Source organism: Polypterus senegalus, chromosome 13 (assembly GCF_016835505.1).
Source record: "Polypterus senegalus isolate Bchr_013 chromosome 13, ASM1683550v1, whole genome shotgun sequence".
NCBI classification, from domain to species: domain Eukaryota; kingdom Metazoa; phylum Chordata; class Cladistia; order Polypteriformes; family Polypteridae; genus Polypterus; species Polypterus senegalus.
The window spans coordinates 33,676,453-33,700,235 of record NC_053166.1 but is presented as its reverse complement, the minus strand read 5'-3'; the positions used below and the strand labels follow the sequence as shown (position 1 = coordinate 33,700,235).

General features: G+C 39.7%; 1 protein-coding gene and 1 long non-coding RNA gene across 6 annotated transcripts in view; one reads left to right on the top strand and one right to left on the bottom strand.

Moving 5' to 3' along the window:
• Positions 1-12,809, bottom strand: part of LOC120543404 — a 120,698-nt gene extending 107,889 nt beyond the window's left edge. The window contains exon 1 of the long non-coding RNA XR_005636330.1: positions 12,711-12,809. This is a non-coding gene — a long non-coding RNA (uncharacterized LOC120543404). The remainder of the gene's footprint in view (positions 1-12,710) is intronic.
• Positions 12,810-12,951: 142 nt separating this feature from the next.
• dbn1 (drebrin 1) overlaps positions 12,952-23,783 on the top strand; it is a 181,837-nt gene continuing 171,005 nt past the window's right edge. For 3 of the 5 annotated variants that reach the window (XM_039776490.1, XM_039776489.1, XM_039776488.1), the window contains exon 1: positions 12,953-13,125. In XM_039776490.1, coding sequence (XP_039632424.1) covers positions 13,043-13,125 — 83 coding nt within the window. In that variant the 5' untranslated portion in view covers positions 12,953-13,042. Of the gene's footprint in view, positions 13,126-23,783 lie in introns of all 5 variants that reach the window. The other 2 variants (XM_039776491.1, XM_039776492.1) reach the window with 2 other exon arrangements.

Sequence of the window (23,783 nt, the reverse complement as noted above, 5' to 3'; positions counted from 1 at the left end):
GTAACATTACCGACGGTGACAGGTTTAAGGGCTCCCGGAAGCGAGATGGGAGCATGCAACGAACCTGCATTGTCACAGACTTTACCTCAAAACTGTACTCTCCTCTACACCCAGTTCCTCCTCACTTCCTTCATGCCAGAACTGGACTCATGCAAGGTTAGTTTTCTTGGTTATTTATGGTTCATTTTTGTATAAATTACGGATTTTTCAAATGTTCATTTTTTCCCTGTGCTTAAAACTCATTAAAAAAGTGTTTACAGAGAGCAGTTTGTAAGGCTATAGCGTGAACTCTTGCAATGTTAGTTTTCTCGGTTCAAGGTTTTCTCAGTGTTTTTCAATGTTTTTACATTTAGTTTACTATTACACCGTGCATTCTATTGTATAATTAACTATTCTTGTGCTTAAAAATCTTTAAAAAAACTATATTTACATACAGCTCGTACGGTCCGGAATGGATTAATTGTAATAACATATAATCTTATGAGGGAAATTACTTCAGGTCACGACCAAATCCAGTTGCAACCAGAGTTTTGGAACGAATTGCGGTCGTGACCTGAGGTTCCACTGTACCTGTTTTGTGTCCCACAAATGCCACAATAGGCTCTGTCCACCCTGACCCTAAAGAGGCTAGTTAGGAGGTGGATGGTTATTTTGAATATCCTACAGCTTACAGTTTAAACGCTCTACATCAAATGTTTCTACCCTAAACTGAATTCGTTTTCATTTGGAGATTTACAAGTAATTAAATATCCTTTGATAATAGTGTTCTTGTGAGTTAACGGCACACGCAGAAGACATTTTAGAGATAGGCCAGTTAGGCAGAGTGATCATGGCAGTTTACTGGCAACCAGTGAAGCATGAAAAGAATGGGAATAATACAACCAAATGTCTGTGTGTCTAGTGCGTAGCTACCAAATTTTACAATAAGCTCATGTTCACATGTACTGTCATTTTGACAGCAGACTGCTTCCTCACAGTTTAAGTACATTGTCTTCTGTACATAGCATAATTAGATTCTTAGTTGTATGTCTCATCAGAACAGTAGTTAAAACCATAATACCAATAAATAAATAAATAAATAAAATGTATACATTGCACGCAACATTGTGTATTATAAATATAGGGAAAGAAGATTAAAGGTTATTCCCACATTGAACAGGAAATAAAGTCAAAGAACATTTTATGGGAGGGTGGCAAAGAGAAAGCCACTGTTAAAAGAATTTAATATGGCAGAGTTTGCCAGAAGGTACGTGGGAGACTCTGAAGTCAGCTAAAAGAACACTCTATGGTCCAATGAGACAAAAACTGAGCTTTATGGCCATCAGACTAAATGGCACGTTTGAAAACTGTCAATTATGAAAAACACATCACCCTCACTGTGACGCATGGTGGAGGCAGCATCATACTGTGGGCATGCTTCTCTGCAGCAGGCCCTGGAAGACTTGTGAGGGTAGAGGAGAAAACAAAGGCAGCAAAATAAAGAGAAATCCTGGAGGAAAACTTGATGGAGTCTGCAAGAAACTTGTGCCATGGGAGAAGATTTGACTTCAAGCAAAACAACAAACCAAAACATTAAACCAAAGCTACACAGAAATGGCTTAAAAACAACAATGTGAATGTCCTGGAGTGGCCGTGTCAATGTTCAGATCGCAATCCGATTGAGAATTTGTGGATAGACTTGAGAAAGGCTGTTCACTCAGGATCTCCATGCAGCCTGACAGAACTTGAGCAGTCCTGCAAAGAAGAAAGGGGAAAAATTGAAGTGTCCAGATTTGCAAAGCTGGTAGAAAGAGAAACCTGAGTACACAGACTCAAGGCTGCCATGGCTGCCAAAGGTACATCTACTAAATACTGACCTGAAGGGGTTTAATACTTATACAATTAAGTATTATGTATTTTATATTTGTAATTAATTTAAACCACTTTTCAAGAACTGTTTTCACTTTTCCATTAAAGTGTCATCTTCTGTTGGTCAATGTCAAGAAAGCCAAATTAAATCCATTGTGACTCAATGTCGTATAACAGTAAAATGAGAACACTTCCAAGAAGGTGAATACTTTTAATAGGCACTGTATGTTTGTATATACAAATACATCAGAAAGAAGAACCCATGGCCTCTGCTATCTGCACATACAACTCAACTGGACAACACATTTAACTCAAGGCAAATATAAGCGAACTGGCTCAATCGTGACTATGAAATGAAAACACCATTAACAGACACTTGGACACGAACGCAGCACATGCAGGCTTAAAAAGAAGAACATCTAAATAATAAAAATGACTTTAAGAACAACACCATCTGAACCCCACATTACTAATTCACCTCCTCCCTCATTTGCTATATATTGCTTTTGATTCCTTTATGTCTAATCATTTTTCTCAAATCATAACACCTGGTAGGTGCTGAAAGCTCAGGAATAAAGGACTATGTTAAGATACGTGATTAATTTTCTCTCTTTTTGGATTTCTAGCTTTATCGAGCTATAAATATGCAAACCACATCACAGACCTTCGCTCCTCGGTGTTGGTATATACATATATATATTTATACACACACACACAGATACATACGTGTGTGTGTGTATTTTTCTAGGTAATTGTTTGTTATACTACACTACTGTATATTTATTTTGATGATTATCTGTGCACAGAAGTGCACACTGTTATGCAGGAAGCTGTTTTGTGGAGTCTGCATGTTCCTCCCATGTTTTTGCTGGTTTTCCTCTCACATCTAACAAATCTGCTGGAAGTCTGAACTGGTATGATTTGGGTGTATGCATGTGTCCTATGAAGGCTGCATTCAAATTGATTTCTTGCTTTGCACCTTGTACTAACAGGGACAGTGCCCGGCTCCCAGTGATTCAGAACAGGCCACATTAGTTACAAAATGGGTGGATGGACCTAAAGAATAGAAAGTTTCTTGAATGTAGATAATACAGCACCATTCTCAAACCCATATATGCAGTTCAGGGCAGCAGGGAGCATGAGCCCATTCTGGTAGCATTGGGTACAAAAAATTTAAAAAGACAAAGGCAAGGTTCCATTCAGAACTGGAAATGTACTAACCTGTATATATTTGAGGACGTAGGAGGAAAACCCACAAGGACATGTGTATACCATGTAGACAATGACCAGGCAAGGAATTCAGACCCCAGATTAGACTAGATTAGACTAGAAATACTTTATTAACCCCCAAGGGGAAATTCTACACTACCATGCTTTTCTTGAACCTAGCTATATTTAAAAATATAAAAGGCAATTTTGCAAATTTTCTTAAAAAGCAGATTTAGAAAAATTCTGGAATGGACAAAGCCTTGTAGAATAATAAATTAATAACAGTTTAAAATTAATGAAGCAACAATTACAATTGTTAATATCATTATAAACCTGCACTGCATAGCTGCAGAAAATAAAAATGCACACAAATAACTGAAAGCTTCAAAGAATCAGTGGTGTTGACAGAAATGCATAATGGAGTGTGACGAAGCTGCTGCCTTTCAAAGGAGTATGTATAGAGGCTATCAAAGCAGTGCCAGTTAATCTTTCTTGTGGTTTAAAACTTGGTCCTATGGGCCCATATGGCTGGTTAGTTTTTTTTTTTTGATCCAAACAATTTCTTAATTAGAGGCCAATTCTTACTATTAATTTGAAAGCTTGTCCCTGCAGTCATTTTAACAATACTGGAAATTCCCAGTAGAGGAAATTTAAGTCAGCCTGTTGTTCATCTCAAACCTTTTATGGTATGGGAGTATTTTTTTCCCCGCTTTCTGTTCACTTCTTTAAAGGTTGTAGACTAGGGGGTCTCAGACTCAGTCCCTGGAGGATTACAGAATGTTCCTCTAATCGTTCTGTTAATTTGAAGGAGGTTCTAGTTGTTAATGAAACCTGATCTCATTCTGCCATGCTGGACTTCTCTAACATTGTAAACGTTGCTTTCTGAGAATGTCAACCATGTTGTGTATTAGTGTAGTTTTGTGCTTCTCAGGTTTTTTTTACTGTGTTGTCTCTTTCCAAACAATTTAGTGAAAGTGATACTGAAGGACAAAGACAGATGTACAGGGCATCCGGAAAGTATTCATAGCGCATCACTTTTTCCACATTTTGTTATGTTACAGCCATTCCAAAATGGATTAAATTAATTTTTTTCCTCAGAATTCTACATACGACACCCCATAATGACAACATGAAAAACGTTTACTTGAGAATTTTGCAAATTTGTTAAAAATAAGTAAATTGAGAAAGCACATGTGCATAAGTATTCACAGCCTTTGCCATGAAGCTCCAAATTGAGTTCAGGTGCATCCTGTTTCCCCTGATCATCCTCGAGATGTTTCTACAGCTTAATTGGTGTCCACCTGTGGTAAATTCAGTTGACTGGACATGATTTACAAAGGCACACACCTGTCTATATAAGGTCCCCAGTTGACAGTTCATGTCAGAGCACAAACCAAGCATGAAGTCAAAGGAATTGTCTCGAGGCACAAATCTAGGGAAGGTTACAGAAAAATTTCTGCTGCTTTGAAGGTCCCAATGAACACAGTGGCCTCCATCATCCATAAGCGGAAGAAGTTTGAAACCACCAGGACTCTTCCTAGAGCTGGCCGGCCATCTAAACTGAGCGATCAGGGAAGAAGGGCCTTAGTCAGAGAGGTGACCAAGAACCCGATGGCCACTCTGTCAGAACTCCAGAGATCCTCTGTGGAAAGAGGAGAACCTTCCAGAAGGACAACCATCTCTGCAACAATCCACCGATCAGACCTGTATGGTAGAGTGGCCAGACGGAAGCCACTCCTTAATAAAAGGCACATGGCAGCCCGCCTGAAGTTTGCCAAAAGGCACCTGAAGGACTCTCAGACCATGAGAAACAAAATTATCTCAAAATTGAACTCTTTGGTGTGAATGCCAGGCGTCACGTTTGGAGGAAACCAGGCACCACTATTCACCAGGCCAATACCATCCCTACAGTGAAGCATGGTGGTGGAAGCATAATGCTGTGGGGATGTTTTCAGCGGCAGGAACTGGGAGACTAGTCAGGATAAAGGAAAAGATGACAGCAGCAATGTACAGAGACATCCTGGATGAAAACCTGCTCCAGAGCGCTCTTGACCTCAGACTGGGGTGACGGTTCATCTTTCAGCAGGACAACGACCCTAAACACACAGCCAAGATATCAAAGGAGTGGCTTTAGGACAACTCTGTGAATGTCCTTGGGTGACCCAGCCAGAGCCCAGACTTGAATCTGATTGAACATCTCTGGAGAGATCTTAAAATGGCTGTGCACCGACGCTTCCCATCCAACCTGATGGAGCTTGAGAGGTGCTGGAAAGAGGAATGGGCAAAACTGGCCAAGGATACGTGTGCCAAGCTTGTGGCATCATATTCAAAAAGACTTGAGGCTGTAATTGCTGCCAAAGGTGCATCGATAAAGTATTGAGCAAAGGCTGTGAGTACTTATGTATATGCGATTTCTCAATTTTTGTATTTTTAATAAGTTTTAATTTTAATTTAATTTTAATAAATTTGCAAAAACCTTAAGTAAACTATTTTACACTATCGCTCCATTGAACCCTTGTCCAAGATACCAAACACGTGGTAAAAGTCCAAAAGTTGACTTTATTTATACTGCACAGTGCACAAAGCACCCTCCTCTCCACAATACTCATTAAATACTATCAAATACACAATAAACCAATCCTCCACACTCCCAGACGCATTGCCACCCTTCCACCCAGCTCAGCTCCTCGTCTGGTATATTTCCCAGTCTTTTATAGTCCCTGACCCGGATGTGTTTCCAATCCCCAGTCCATGTGATCTCCTATCATTTCCGGGTCAGATAAAAGTCCTTTTCTTCACCCCGGAAGCATGTCATTCCCCTAGTCCAAGTGACTCGGACATACTTCTGGGGCGTAGAGAAAATATCCTTCATTCCTCCCTGCAGCGTCCTCCAGCGGCCCCCACGGTATCCAGCAGGGTTGTGGATAAAAACCTCCATTGTCCAGGATTCCCTGCTGGTCTTCGGGGCCCATCCATGCTGCAGGGAGAGCACCATCTGGCGGCCTGGGGGTAGTGGCCGGGATGACTGGCTGGCCATATACCACTATATACATATATATATATATATATATATATATATATATATATATATATATATATATATATATATATACATATATATATATATATATATATATATATATATACATATATATATATATATATACATATATATATATATATATATATATATATATATATATATATATATATATATATATATATATATATATATATATACATATATATATATATATATATATATATATATATATATATATATATAACCTGGTAGGTAACCACAATCAGATTGTGATTCAGACTAAGAATGCATTGAATGTAATTACTCCGATCTACATACTGTCAAATAAACAAACCACACGCCGTGGCACAACACAAGAGACACTGACGTTCCGAGGTTCAATTCCCGAGAGGGGATACAGTGAGTGTGTACGCCTGATGAGCCCAGAATTAGGGCGAAACACGTGTCGCGTACACTTTGCATTATTTGACAGTAAAAACTATTTCAACCATTCTATGATCTGTTTCTCGCAACTGAAAGAGGGCATCGTGGCGGATGTTAGCCGACTTGCTGACCAACCACAAGCGTTACCTGGTAGGTAACCACCCATACAATCAGATTGTGATTCAGACTACGAATGCATTGAATATATATTTATACTAATAAACGGCAAAGCGCTCATTGACTGACTGACTGACTGACTGACTCACTCACTCATCACTAATTCTCCAAGTTCCCGTGTAGGTAGAAGGCTGAAATTTGGCAGGCTCATTCCTTACAGCTTCCTTACAAAAGTTGGGCAGGTTTCATTTCGAAATTCTACGCGTAATGGTCATAACTGGGAGCTATTTTTCTCCATTTACTGTAATGGAGTTGAGCTCGAAAGCCGTGGGGGCGGAGTTTCGTGTGACATCATCATGCCTCCTATGTAATCACGTGAACTGACTGTCAACGCAGTGTGTAGAAAACCAGGAAGAGCTCCAAAAAGCGCTGAAGAAAACATGCATTACACAATTGAGAAGGCAGCGAAACAATAAGAAGCAAGCGAGTGACATATACAACCATATTCATGAGTGCTGCTACTTCGGAAACAAAGCACGGTGTAAACCTAAAGTTTAAATTAAGTTCATAGACAGGCTGCCGCTGGCGTTTGTCATGCCCACGGGTAATGCGGGATACAAGTTTAATGAGAGGACGCAGGGTATAAACGAGAGTTTTGATCACTTTGTAACTAAGTTAAAATTGCACGTGAAGGGCTGTGCTTATGCAAATTCCGAGAGACTGTGTTTGTGGGGGATTGACAGTTAAGGCGGGTGGGGAAGTCACGTCATCATCTCCCCTCCCATTGACCTCATTTCGCTCTGAGCTGAACTCCACAGCTAACGCGCGCAGTGTTACGGAAGTGACTTTGTGACGCTGCCACCAAATACTCACAGAAAAATCCACAAGTTAATACACACGCTGTCTCTACAGTTTCTCCACACTGAATCCTCCAGGCACTACTTACAAAAGGTTACATTGACAATCGTGTTACGTTATTTTTAAAATGTTTCCTTTTCTTAGCACAAGCACAGCTGAGAAGCTTCGATGCATGTGCTCCATAACACGTTAAAAAATCACGCATTTAATCACACTTTGCATTTCAAGCAAAGGGGAACTTCTGTCAATGCATGATTTCCTAGTACACCGATTACATTGATCAGCGCTTCCCGATTCATTTTACCCTCGCACCCCCTTGGTTTAAATGAATTGTATAAAAGTAATAGTGAAGCGAGGGTGACTTATTCAGGCAGGCAGGCGACAGCTGAAAAGCTCGAATTCGGATATAAGTAGCTTCTATTTAGTCGCCAGAAATATTTTTGCTAGGAATGGAAGTTGAATTTAGTCTTTAAATTTCTATGGTAAAGAAAAAGTTATGCAATGATGACTACATTTAACTATATAAAGTCAAAACTTGAATATATAAAGTCAGCGTCGGTATATATAAAGTCAAAACTTGAATATATCAAGTCATTCCCAAATATATAAAGTCAAAACCTGAGTATATAAAGGAATATTGGAATTGGAATTTGGAATATTTCGGAATATATAAAGTAAGCGCTAGAATATATAAAGTCAAATCTTGAATATATAAAGTCAGCGCTGGAATATCCATCCATTTCCCAACCCATTGAATCCGACCACAGGGTCATGGGGGTGTGCTGGAGCCAATCCCAGCCAACACTGGGCGCAAGGCAGGAACCAATCCTGGGCAGGGCACATGCATCATTTTCAAAACATTAACCGAACAGTGTTTTTTTTATTTATTTTTCTGAATACGTTTTTGTTCACTTAGTTCAGTTCAGAGTCTTTTCAATCAATAGATTTTGACTTTGACTTTATATATTCAGGAGTGAGTTTATATACTCCGATGTTGACTTTATATAATCAGGAATGACTTTATAAATTCCGACGCTGACTTTATATATTCAACTTTTGACTTTATATATTCAAGTTTTCACTTTATATATTCTGACGCTGACTTTATATATTCAAGTTTTCACTTTATATATTCCAGAATGACTTTATATATTCAAGTTTTGACTTTCTATATTCTGATGCCGAATTTATATATTCACAAAATCAATTTATTTGCCTGTTTGGCACCCCATAGTATATGTGTGTGTGTGTATATATGTACACATGTATGTATATATGTATATATGCCAGCAACACTCATGACAATGACAAAACAATTACATTGTCAATCATGTTACGTTATTATTAAAATGTTTCCTTTTCTTTTTACTTCTCCGCTGCCAAGCGCGGGTATTTTAATATATATGTATATGTGTATATATATACTGCTCAAAAGAATTAAAGGAACACTTTTTAATCAGAGTATAGCATAAAGTCAATGAAACTTATGGGATATTAATCTGGTCAGTTAAGTAGCAGAGGGGGTTGTTAATCAGTTTCAGCTGCTGTGGTGTTAATGAAATTAACAACAGATGCACTAGAGGGCAACAATGAGATGACCCCAAAACAGGGATGGTTTAACAGGTGGAGGCCACTGACATTTTTCCCTCCTCATCTTTTCTGACTGTTTCTTCACTAGTTTTGCATTTGGCTACAGTCAGTGTCACTACTGGTAGCATGAGGCGATACCTGGACCCTACAGAGGTTGCACAGGTAGTCCAACTTCTCCAGGATGGCACATCAATATGTGTCATTGCCAGAAGGTTTGCTGTGTCTCCCTGCACAGTCTCAAGAGCATGGAGGAGATTCTAGGAGACAAACAGTTACTCTAGGAGAGCTGGAGAGGGCCATAGAAGGTCCATAACCCATCAGCTGGACCAGTATCTGCTCCTTTGGGCAAGGAGGAACAGGATGAGCACTGCCAGAGCCCTACAAAATGACCTCCAGCAGGCCACTGGTGTGAATGTCTCTGACCAAACAACCAGAAAGACTTCATGAGGGTGACCCAAGGGCCCCATGTCCTCTAATGGGCCCTGAGCTCACTGCCCAGCAGCATGCAGCTCGATTGGCATTCGCCATAGAATACCAGAATTGGCAGATGCACCACTGGTGCCCTGTGCTTTTTACAGATGAGAGCAGGTTCACCCTGAGCACGTGACAGAAGTGAAAGGATCTAGAGAAGCCATGGAGAACATTATGCTGCCTGTAACATCATTCAGCATGAGCAGTTTGGTGGTGGGTTAATGATTGTCTGGGGAGGCATATCCATGGAGGGTCACACAGACCGCTACAGGCTTGACAAAGGCACCTTGGCTGCCATTAGGTATCAGGATGAAATCCTTGGACCCATTGTCAGACCCTATGCTGGTACAGTGGCTGCTGGTGGACGACAATTCCTGGCCTCATGTGGTGAGAGTATGCAGGCAGTTCCTGGAGGATGAAGGAATTGAAGGAACACTTTGAAAACACATCAGATCTCAATGGGAAAAAGAAATCCTCCTGGATATCTATACTGATATAGACTGGGTAATGTGTTAGGAACGAAAGGATGCCACATCGTTTGATGGAAATGAAAATGATCAACCTTTAGAGCCCTGAATTCAAAGACGCCCCAAAAATCAGAGTGAAAAAATTATGTGGCAGGCTAGTCCATTTTGCCAAAATTTAATTGCAGCAACTCAAAATTGTACGCAGCACTTTGTATGGCCCCTGTGTTCTTGTATACATGCCTGACAACATCGGTGCATGCTTCTAATGAGATGACAGATGGTGTTGTGGGGGATCTCCTCCCAGATCTGGACCAGGGCATCACTGAGCTCCTGGACAGTCTGAGGTGCAACCTGGTGGCATTGGATGGACCAAAACATAATGTCCCAGAGGTGTTCTATTGGATTTAGGTCAGGAAAGTGTGGTGGCCAGTCAATGGTATCAATTCCTTCATCCTCCAGGAACTGCCTGCATACTCTCACCGCATGAGGCCAGGAATTGTCGTCCACCAGGAGCCACTGTACCAGCATAGGGTCTGACAATGGGTCCAAGGATTTCATCCTGATACCTAATGGCAGCCAAGGTGCCTTTGTCAAGCCTGTAGAGGTCTGTGTGACCCTCCATGGATATGCCTCCCCAGACAATCATTAACCCACCACCAAACTGCTCATGCTGAATGATGTTACAGGCAGCATAATGTTCTCCATGGCTTCTCCAGACCCTTTCACTTCTGTCACGTGCTCAGGGTGAACCTGCTCTCATCTGTAAAAAGCACAGGGCACCAGTGGTGCATCTGCCAATTCTGGTATTCTATGGCGAATGCCAATCGAGCTGCATGCTGCTGGGCAGTGAGCTCAGGGCCCATTAGAGGACATGGGGCCCTTGGGTCACCCTCATGAAGTCTTTCTGGTTGTTTGGTCAGAGACATTCACACCAGTGGCCTGCTGGAGGTCATTTTGTAGGGCTCTGGCAGTGCTCATCCTGTTCCTCCTTGCCCAAAGGAGCAGATACTGGTCCTGCTGATGGGTTATGGACCTTCTATGGCCCTCTCCAGCTCTCCTAGAGTAACTGCTTGTCTCCTAGAATCTCCTCCATGCCCTTGAGACTGTGCTGGGAGACACAGCAAACCTTCTGGCAATGACACGTATTGATGTGCCATCCTGGAGAAGTTGGACTACCTGTGCAACCTCTGTAGGGTCCAGGTATCGCCTCATGCTACCAGTAGTGACACTGACTGTAGCCAAATGCAAAACTAGTGAAGAAACAGTCAGAAAAGATGAGGAGGGAAAAATGTCAGTGGCCTCCACCTGTTAAACCATTCCTGTTTTGGGGGTCATCTCATTGTTGCCCCTCTAGTGCATCTGTTGTTAATTTCATTAACACCACAGCAGCTGAAACTGATTAACAACCCCCTCTGCTACTTAACTGACCAGATTAATATCCCATAAGTTTCATTGACTTTATGCTATACTCTGATTAAAAAGTGTTCCTTTAATTCTTTTGAGCAGTATATATATACAGTATATACATATACATATACACATACATACATATACACATGCATATACATACATACATACATACATACATATATACACATATACATATATACATAAACATACATACATATATATGCTATATAAAGCTCCTTATATTTAAGTAGGATTTTACTTTAGATTAGTACTTGTGTATATACATATATATATATATATATACACACATATACACACACATATACATATACATATAAACATATACACATATAAACATATATATGTATCAACAGCTCCTTATGTTTAAGTAGGATTTTATTTTAAATTATTACTTGTGTTTCATTAATAAAATTACAAATTTGTTGCTTGATTCCACTTATATTCACTTATTAATCTTTCATTGTTACTTTTAATTAGCCAAGGGTGAGAAACTGTGTGAAGATGCCATCTTCAGTGTTGCTTCCTAACTTGTGCCCCCAAAGCTAGTGGGATAGCATGGAAAGGTGCTACACAAATAAATTGTACTATCATTACTATCTAAGATCCTGATTCACATACTGAGAATTTGAAAGTTGGTTAATGCTGATTTTTAATCCTAAAGAACAAAAGCTAAACAACCAAATGAATTTAGGTAAAGAAGAAAAATGAAAGCTCATAATCAGTATGTTTTGACTAATTTTTACTTAACAGAAATGCAAAACTGTTGCATTCGTGACTTTGCAGACCACCTGCGGCAGATGTAAGCCGTCCAATTAAACCAGGACTTCAATTAACTGCAGGCACTAACCTCTGATTAATAAAGTGTCTGAAATGCAAACCAGAAGACTTTGAGTTTATTAGAAAATTGGATCTGAAAACACCTGCATGACATAAAGCAGCTCTCTTACATCTACTTAAACCTACGAGTGCGATGGCTGAAAAGTAATTCATTTCACTGTGTTTCTTTAATTGAACAGAACACCAATGTATTGTACAAAAAGCATGAAGACCTGTGAAATCCTTTACCACCATTATTAATCTCACTTTCTAGCAGTTTTACCAACTTCACAACTACAGGAGAGCGTGTAATACTGAGATTCGACGATTTAAAAGTCATGACGGCCATTCGGCTCAAATAAACCTGTTGTTGTCTGTCGCCAACTAACCCTGAGGTCTCAAAACGAAAGGACAACAAAACAAAGATCAACTTTTACCTCTTATTTTAAAGACGGACGTTCTTCGGCAATGTTTATCAGTCGTACCATCCCAGTCAAGATTCTCTGAGCGTCAGATACGGCCCTCGTTCACCTGCAGCCGAAAACCACTAAACCTGAGTGTGTTCAGCAGGCGCCAGGACCGTGCGGGCACTAAGACCCAGCGCAGCTCCTCCCTGCGGCTCTCTCCAAGCCGTCCGTTTGGTGGGTTTTAATGCAGTCTCTTTGTTCCAGTCCCAATCTCTCGCTCTCTGTCTCTCTCTCTCATTCCATCCTGTCTCGTTATTCCATTACTGTATCATACAGGTCTGGATGATTACAAAGACAGCAATATGGCTGTGAACCTCAGCAAGAACAGACTGGAGCTGCTAACAGCCTATCAGGACGTTATCAACGAGAAATCTTCCACAGACTGGTAAGGACGAAAACAAAAAAAAAATCAATAAAAATGATAACTGACGCGATTGTAATATTGCTGCAGTAATGCCCATTGTAATGAGACTTGTGCATATCATATGGCCACATCGTCTTTTTCTTCTTAAACTGGTAGATTTTTCAGTCCTGCTGGGGATGGAGTCATCGCCCCGCAGCGGAGCTGAACTGTTCCCTGTTGCTGCAGCAGTAGCATCCTTCATCGGGCTGTCATGTTGGGGGCAGCGCCGCACAATGCGTGTCCCCTGCAGTTTATGGAAATATTAAGTCGGTATCCGTTTACGTGATGCGGCATTTGACCATTCTAAGATTTTTAATATTCGTACCCTTGAATATAGCAAAATGATTGTGTTAAGTAGACATGGACAAGCAGCAGAAACAATATTGGGAAACATTGAGCCATTTTGTCTTATTATGTGTGATTCAAGTGTCCTGCGCGTTGCGGGAGAAAATGTCAAGTTACATTGCATTTAGAGCACGCGTTGCGTTTGGCTACGACGCATCACTATTGTTTCTTTATGATTTTAGAGAACCGATTTCTCCTCCTCTTTTCTTCTCCTCGCCTTTTCTTCTCTTCTGTCTTCTTCCGCTGGCTCTTCCTCTCCCAGAAACCGCAATAGCTGAGCACCGTTCCGAGATAAGAATCATTTCGAATGAGTACCTCGGAGGATAGAGAAACGGGCACTGTGGGCCGTGCAGGATTATAATGGTGGTGGTTGTGATGATGATGATTAGACTGCAATTCTTTAGTTTCCGGCTCCCATCAATGAGCTGAATCCTCTCAAATACACTGGGATTTGCGCGAGAAATGAAATTGGAGGGGAGAAAAATGTGCATCTCTATAGGACGCCCTTTCTCATTATAACTGTGACTCCACTATCTCGTAATTTGTAGTTAAATCTTGTTTTTAACCATTTTTGGATTTTATTGAATTGCACAATTCATTTGTTTATTAGCACTCTAGTAAACCACCAAAAGGGAATCCCGGCTTTGTCTTCGTGCCTTAGAAGGGGTTAAGCGCTGGTGAAGAATAACCTCCTCGATGGAAGGAAGGATTGGTTAAGGGTGCGCCGTGGGCATCGTCCGCTGTTGAAGACCCTCTGGGCTACCCCTCCTCCCCTTTAAAATAAAGAGGGTGGGGGTTTCGAGTCCTAATAGACTTGAATTAAACAAAGATCGAACTTAGAGGAAGCTGCAGAGCGGAATTTTACAGCAGGATACTGTTTTTTTTGTTTGTTCGTGCATTGATTTTAAAAGTGTGCGTGAGCTAATTCATTATAGGCAGAAGCTGCAGTGACGAAAGAGGCACCGAGTGTTCACTTGCTCAGCCTTTATTTATATAGTGCCTTGAAGAGAACACTTACTTTACGAAGCATACACGAATCCATTGGAAGCAAAGAGACAATGGGGGCTAAGTCCAGGTCGTTAAAACAAATGGAAAATAAGTAGTGCTAGAAAGAGAAATGGCTCAATAGCCTAGGGTGTTGTTTGGTGGGGTGCCGGCTGAGAAAGAAAATGATTGTTTTAGGCTCACAGTAAGGTTAGAATTATGTTATTTTTGGGTAAGAAGGTTGGCAAGGGTGGCAAAATTCTGAACATCCTCTTAAGGTGGAGTAGTCTTGTGGCATGCAAATTGCCATACCTCATTTACACAGTCAAGTGAAAAAGTGAGCACACCCCATGTCCTTTTTTTGCGGACATTTCAAGATTTGATCTTCATTTAAACATGATCTATAGATATAAGGTGATCTCATTGCAAAAGACTACAAGGAAAATATGACGATAATTTATTCAAGGCAACATGGAAGGATCTGCCTTTTCTGCCTGTGTTAAAATTAAAACGCACATCATGCCTGCCCCCCGACTCTAATAGCTGGTATTGCCCCTTGGGTAGTGGTTTCCAAAAACTTTGTAGCACTTTTGGACTGGGAGAAAGTTTTCCCCCTTCTTCCATGCATAATTCTTTCAGCTGTGCAATGTTTGAGGGCTGTCTTGTGTACACAACCCATTTCAGAAAAAAAAAAAAGCATCTCGAGCTTCAGATCTAGGCTTTGATTTGGTCACTCCATAACCCTTTATTTCTTGCTTTTCAGTTGTTCCTTAGTGGATTTACTGGTGTGTTTTAGGGTCATTGTCATGCCGCAATGTCCACGTTCAGTAGAGCTTTAATCTTTTGACAGATGACTTCACATTATCCATGGGCACTCTCTGGTTTAATGGAGTATCCACAGGGGATTCTTTGTTCTTTGGTGAGCTGCTCAGACTCTGATGCTGCTAAGCAGCCCCAAGCCATAGCATTTCCACCACCATGCGTTACACTTGGTATCAGGTTCCTCTTTTCAAATGATGCAAAACATGTATTCTGGTACTACTGTATCACCATATCACTCTATCTTTACCACATTTGTCCAGAGCAGAGTGTTCCAGAAGTCCTGGTCTTTGCCTAGCTGTTCATTATCAAAGTGTAGTCTTGCCCTGAATTTCTTTTTGGGCAGCAAAGGTTTCCCCTGGCACATCTCCCACGTAGGTCTAATTTGTTGAGCGTCTTTCTAATTGTAGACTCATGAACTTTGACATCAACAATGGACAGTGCTACCTGTAGGTCCCATGATGAAATTCCAGGTTTCTTGGAGACTTCTTTCAGCATCTTGCATTTTGTACTCGGGATGACTTGCTGGGGTGGCCTGGCTTAGACAAGCTGGCAGCTGATTGAAAACTTCTCATGATCTTCATGACATTGAAATGGTTTGAATTTTCCAATCATTTGGAGATCTTTTTAAATTCCTTATTAGACTCCATGACATCTGTAACCTTTTTTCTGAAGGTCTCGGAGAGCTCTTCCAAGTGGTGATAACCCACACTTCAACAACAAAGAGTGAAAAAAATTAAATGTGTGTGGTCTATTTAAGACGAGTTCAGACAAGATCCTCTATAATAAGGTTCTAATCATTTGCATCTGATTTGGTGTTCAAGATTATAATTTGCGGTATTTGAGGTAGTATAAAATGTAGGAATGGACCTTTTCGACTTGTGAAATTTGCATTTGTGCTTATTTAAATTATACAGTGGACTAGAAAAGGTAAATGTGGCATGGTGTATTTTTACATGACATCACCTTTATCTATATATGTACTTTAAATGAAGACGAAATATTGATATGTCCAAATATGTTAAAAAGAAAAAAATAATTCATGGGTTGTACTACTTTTTCACATAACTGTATGTACTGCATTGGCTTTTAAAAGATACTCTGCATTAACTTCATACACGTACTGGAACAGTTGCTATTTTTTTTTCAACAGATCATTCACTTAAAACCTACACATTATCATTATTATTATTATTATTATGTTTTCAGTGATCAAGGACATTAAAATAGATATCTAAAATTCTAATAAATATGCAGAATTATTTCACTAAAACCCAAGGTGTCAATCTAACTCTGCTTTACATAGCAATTGTTTTAAATGACCATCACCAATAGTTAATACATAATTAAAATATTAAAAAGAAATGCAATGAAGTTGATTAACACCACACTTCAAATACACAACAGATGATAAAACAAAAGCAGTACTAAAGTTGACTAACCATGAAACAAATCTCCTTGAAATGTTGCATCTGGGGAAAGCCAACAAATGTTCTGGCAATAAGTTAGAATATAAATCAATGGAGTGAACACACACATACATATATATATGTAGATATATAGATATACATATAGATATATATAGATATATAGATATAGATATATATAGATATATAGATATAGATATATATATATAGATATATAGATATAGATATATATATATAGATATATATAGATATATATATATATATATATAGATATATATATAGATATATATATATATATATATAGATATATATATATATAAAATATATATATCTATATATCTATCTATCTATCTATCTATCTATATATACAAAACTATATATATACATATAAATACATATACACATCCTGGACTGACCTGAGAGAGCGTTCATAAGGTAAGAGTCATAAAGGTGAATGGGAGTTTAGGGATTGCAGTAGCCAGATATAAGTTAAGACAATGAGCCCCACAATTCTGATTATAAATTATTAGGAAGTTTAGCTTTGATGATTGAAGTCATCTTTCATGTATATTTGGATTATTGTAAAGACTGTTTGAAAATGCGTAACACAGATTATTCTGCCCTTAGGGTGCAACGCTGCATGTGGAATGACTTGACTGCTTAGGCATTAATGGGTGACGTGAGGCTGATTGATGTGCAAGGCCGGCATGTGAGATGAGAAGTGGGCTTTGTGGCGAGAGGAATCTCAAATTTGGAGTGCAACTCCTCATTAAAAAGGAATCACTCTGCCAAAATAGTATGTGCTCCCCTCTGGCAAATAAAGCTATTTTTGGAGTAGAAAGCACCGAGGTCTCAATATTCTCCGTATAAAGCATTCACTTCTCTTCATTACACTTGCAAAACTACGGCTTTGTTCAGATTCGTTTCCCTATCCATTTGGCCTGGACCACTGAGGAATTGAAACTTGATATTTTTGGTTACTCTCTCCAGTTTTACACATTTTAAAAAAAAAAAAAAAAGTGAGGTTTTGCAGCTGCTGTTATTGTTTCTGTTGCTTTACTCTGTCTGAACAGTTTTTTTTTTTTTGAATCATACAGTAATTGAGACAAATAAAGTGGTGTTGGATGGGGGACTATATATAATATTTTTTTAATGTATCAAATAGAAGGCAAGCCTCCATCATGTTCTCTAAAAACACACAGCAATGGCACTAACGGATGGGCAGTACTGTCCTACTTTGAAAGGAAACTTTGTGTTCTGGGCTGTTAATAAATTCTACAGGTGATTGGCTCCTACGACAAAATGAGGTCACCTTACATATACATTAAGGGGGTTTATTACAGCAGATATTACAGATGTTCTTTAATAGTTATAATAAGCTCTTAGTAGGGTTTACACATTTGGAGGTTTATTTAGACTAGCTTCATAACGTATAATACTCTTGTGTTACGTTCAAACACGTCACGTTAATTAAAAAGTTAATATTATGCATCATTTTTATGCCAGTTCTCTTGTGTTCACATGGGCATAATGACAGTAAAGCTTTGGTATATGAAACTTATGTTGTATAGTTAGTTACTTCTGAAACCCTGAGTGAATCAACCTGCCGCTATTGCAGCTATAGAGATATGATACAATCGCTCCATACCTCCTGAGATGTCTTATGATGCTGGCAGGCACCCATAGCCTGTCAATGGAAAGGTGGTACATTTAATAAAGCCAGATCTCCTGGCAGCACTTCCTCAGTGGCATCCTCAGATAACTTAAGAGTCTGGCATTAATAGCGTGGAGGCACACTGCTGTCCAAAAGTGTTCTCATCAAATGTTCAGGTAAGGCTAACTATTAAACTTTGGATGGCACAATGGTGTGTCCATAATTCAAAGATACTGTATCCAAACACAGCTAAATCAAAAGTGGCATCTTGAGTTAACCAGTAGAATGTATATTTGTAGACATGGTCATTGCAAATGATATGGCAATAATTTGGAAGTTCAAAAGTGGCAGGATGAAATGACTAGTAGAAGATGACTTGTGCTGACCTGTCTGGTACAAATGGTATTTGCTTAAATGGTCTTGTAGTTGCCTTTCAGCAGTGGAATCATCAGATGAGCAGTAGAAACTAAGAGTAGAATTCTGTCTGGCAAAAATTGTGACCATGGCCTGGTGGTTCTGTATATACAACCCAGAGTCTTAACCCCCAAAACATAGATGACACAAGCCATTTGACTTTGGTCTGGTGGCACCGTATATAAGACAAGATCTCTTTGCATTCCAGTAAGCCAACAACACTTGGGCTTTGGACCTGAAGCAGGCTTCACTGATGAACCTCAAGGTAGGAAAAACCCGTGAATGGTGATGGATGTTTCAAGTGAATGCCATACTTTAAAAGCAATCATTTGCAAGCTCTTTACTCTTTATCACTTCAAATATGTAAGTAGATTGTAAAATCAAAAAGATTACAGCTTGGTTGACCTGTTCAGTAGCACAAATATAACTCTGTCCTTTGATGTGCCTAGCGTACAATATTGGTCATCTCTGACACTGTTATAATTTTTTTAACTGTTATATATATTATTGGTGACATCATCAAGCTTTGCCATGACACTGTGTTTAGGGTGTGGCCCACATGATGTATGTGACAGTCCGGGGGCGTTGTGTGTGTGTGTGTGTATTTTTGGCCAGAGCTCTAGCTACATGCTCAGTAACTGCACTAGACTTCGAAAGCTACAGTCTCTGCCAATTTCATTTTGAGGTTTCTGATTTTGTTTTTGGTCTTGACTCCTGTTTCATCCATGATTATATGGCCATTTTGTCTTTTGATTTGGTCCTGGCCTCTACTCTACACACCCTTTATTCCCCTAAAAGAAATCCTCTGTCTCATTTAAAAAAAAAGTAATCAAGCATTTTGATCTTCTTCATCAAAAGATTGAGTCAGTCTATAAAATTGTCTTGGGATGACGGGTAATAATTGTTTATGCAAATTGATTGCAGTAGATGAAGGATGAGAAACCTCATCACAAGGTCTTTCTAGGGCAGTATCAAATTATTTTGAAAAAATTCAAGGATTTTATTTCAGTGCCTGTGTGCACAGCAAGTATCTGAGGTACTTAATATCATAAAAGGACATGCAATAAAAGAAGTATTAAAAGGCAAAAATCTACAATCTCAAAATGGAGCAATATATAAATGTACTGTATTAAAAATACGTAACCTGAATTGAAGTAAAAAAGCTTTAAGTCCTGATTCCCACATGTCTAAACACTGCAGTTGCCTAATGCTAAAAAAAATATTTTGAGCATCTCAGAATAGCACAATCTACCAGTCATCCTATAGTTGCAATGTAGGTAATTGTAAGTGTACTTAAAGGTAGTTGTCAATTAGTCAGATGTTTACACATCCATCAAATTGCTATCCTTTTGATTCCTCCAGTGGTCATGGTGATGGCAGTAAAGATCACCCCCATGAGATGCACCCTTTGCCGCTATGTTAGTCCACCTCACAGTACACCTGCCCATGTACAGTGCATACAGGTGCAGTTCAATCCACTTGACCTCAAACTGTACATGGAAGATGATCAGCTTATTAGGAAACCCATCTTGCAACTCTGACATATCTAGAATTGTCAAATCTGTTGATAAGGGGCCTGTATTAGATTTCTTTGGGCACACTTGGAAGTTCTGTATTTGGGGGCACCAAGTATACCTGTCCAAACAAGCATATCAATGATTAGAGAATAAGAGCCCATGGATAGAGCAGTCTAGAAAAGCAACACTGTTCAACTGGATATCCTGCCATATTTCAAAGAATGACAGGCTGGAAAGTGAACATTTGCAAATGTCTGGAGCAGCAAATAGTAAAGTCTGTTGATTCACATTTTGAAACTTGCCTTTTATTCTTTAGTCAAGATTTTCACGCTGTATCGTGGGCTCATTCTGACGACATGGCAGTCTTTAACCATTTCTTTTATTCCTTTGCAGAGATTGACTGTAATTTGTATTTTTTATCTCTGACATCCTTTATTTTTTAAGAAATCAAAAATGACTAAAACTCCCCCTCAGTATCCAATGATGTTAACAGTATGTTGAATGTTGGCACAGTTGCTAGCACTTCTACTGCTTCACAGATTCAGCACCCAAAGTTTAAATCTTCAGTCCGGTCATTGTTTGTTGTGTCTTTATGGGTGTTCTTCCCAAATCCCCAATGATTTGCACTCCCTAGGGCTGCTGGGATGTGGTCCACTTGTGGTCATAAATTGGATTAAGCAGGTTTCAGAATGATTGAGGATTGGTATTGCATTTCCCAAAAACTGTATTGTCCTGATTCTTAGTAGTGCAACACTTTAATAACTTTATAGCTGTTTTCCTTTATAATTGTAGATGGTGGAACAGGCCAAAGTCTTTTACTATTGGTTTGTAAATTTGGAAAAAGTAGGAAGATGACCAGGAAGTTTATGGAGAATACTCTCATGTGAAATCATGTTTTGATGTATCCTTATGCCTTTCATTTCAAAATGTAAGAAAGAGGACCTATTACAATTTTATACTATTAAATATACTATATAAAATGGTGTGCCGGCATCACAGAGTTTAGTACCACACGGCCCACTCAGTTTCTGTATGACATTTCCATGGTCTCCCAGGTTTGGTTGAAGCCTACTAGGTTAGTCTCTCGTAAACCATGAGCCTTCACTGTTTTGACAAATCCAAGTTTTTGCCAATGAGATATCCTGTCAGAGTAAAGTTATTAATGGCAAAGACTAAGAGTAGTCCTGGCTAAGCTACTGTCATTATCAAGAAGGGTGGGGCAGAAAGGGGACCTGCCCATAAACCAATAAAAGCTCAGGAAATTAACTACTGCTGTCCAGAGTCTTTTACTTTATTAGAAACAAAGTACAGAGGCTTTCTGAGCATGCAGCTGACTCTTATAAGATGAGCACCCTGACGGTACATGTAGACCACAGCTCCATGAAATTCATAGCAACTTGTTCTAACAATGGTGCAAGATAACACAAACAAATAAAAAATGTAGAAAGTGAATAAACATTTTTTTTTTTACCTATTTAAATTTTAAAATAAGGAGGAGTGGTGGTTCTGAGGTTAGGGATTTGCGCTGGGAATCGGAAAGTTGTTGGTTTGAATCCCGTAAATACCAGAAGTGATTCCACTCTATTGGGCCCTTGAGCAAGCCCCTTAACCTGTAATTGTGCCATCCTGGGTATGACATTAACATGCAAACAGGTCCTCCAACTTGAAAGGGCAGATTTAGGGGTTGGTGGCAAGTTTGGCAGTCCAGCCAATGAAGGAAAAAAAAAACCCACACGGTTTTATTCCATTCAAACTAGTGTGGTGCTGAGGTGTCACCCATTGCATAGCTGCGCTGCGGACCTAATTTAGGATACTGGGGTGGTTCGTCATGTGGTGGGTGTGGTAACATGTTGTATCCGTGCATGCTCCCACCCCCAGCCCAGAAACCCCCAATATGTGCAGTGGAGTAGTTTTGGATGAAGTTCTGCTACTTCAGCTGATATCACATTGTACAACTTCTAGTCGTACAGTATGTTAGACTTTTTGACTGCGGTTGATGATCTCAATGCCAGACCATGTCAGTTTAAATGACTAAAAACCATTGGCCATGTCAAATTCTGTGACTGCATATCGACCTTCCAGTACGGTTGTGTTCGGCCCTTATGGTGGCCAATAGTGTGCTCACGCCTGGACAAACTTGTTAAGAAGGCAGGCTCCATTGTAGGATTAAAGTTGGACAGTTTAACATCTGTGGCAGAGCGACGGGCATTAAGCAAACTCCTGCCAATCATGAATAATCCACTGCATTCACTTAACAGTGTCATCTCCAGACAGTATGCTAACAATTAACTAACATTAATTTTATTTTAATTTTTTCATTTTTATTACTATTTAATTTAATATTGTTTCTTTGTATCAGTATACTGCTGCTGGATTATGTGAATTTCCCTTGGGAGTAATAAAGTATCTATCTATCTATCTATCTATCTATCTATCTATCTGATGGAGCTGGTACTGTAGGAACGGGTACAGTGAGTTCAGCCACAATATCTACTCTTTTTCTTATACACATTCTGGTGTGTAAACCATGGGACATCAGACTGACGAGCTTGTGTTCTACTTGTGAGGTCTGAAACAACCACTTTCCTTATTTCACATCTAAATACATATGTTGTACTTCAGGATGAGCATCCATTGCTTGACAGTCCTCATGTACACACAGCCTGCCCCTGTGACTAAAGGCAAACTCAAACCTGCTTGATTTTATTGGAGTGAGTTGTGGACTAGTTGGATTGAGTCACTGAGTATATCTCATTATGAGTGCACCTGGTGCACGTACAGCACTGTTAGCCATGATGAGAGGCATATGGAACTAATTCTGGGAGCTACCCCCTTTGACTCCTCTGTGGCATTGAAGGGACAATTTTATGAAAGCTCTGTGAGGGGTAGTATGGAAGTAAAGTGTGGCTATGAAGCAGAGCTGGAAAGAACAGAGAATAATCAGGAGGATGTGTGGAGTGTTGTAGTGTGAGAGGAAGACAAATACTTGGCCTGGCATAAGAGAAAGACTGGGTGTGGAGGCGATACATATTGTGCATGTGGAGAGAAAGGCAGAGAAGATGTGCATCAAGTTGTAGAAGAGACTGACACAGACTTGCCTGGAGTTGGTGGAGAGGAGGAGGTTAAGAGCATGCGCTTATAAAACGCATTGCCGCACCCACCACATGTCAAACCAACTCGGGATCCCAGATTAGGACCTGAGTGCAGCCATGCGACGGGTGACACCTCAGCACCACACCAGTTCAGGTGGAATGGAACCAGTGTGAGGATTTTTTATGGTGCCTGGAGTGCCTATCCTGGTGGTGGAGAGTAGAGGGTAAAATATCTGGGCAGTAATTGGCCAAACACAGTAAACCCAAAAAATGGCTGATCGACCTGTGGAGGTAAATTTATTTGTTTCAGAATTATGACTTACAAAAGTATTGAATAGACAAAATAATTTGAGGGAGAAATGGTGGAGGTGTCTCATTTGATGAGCTA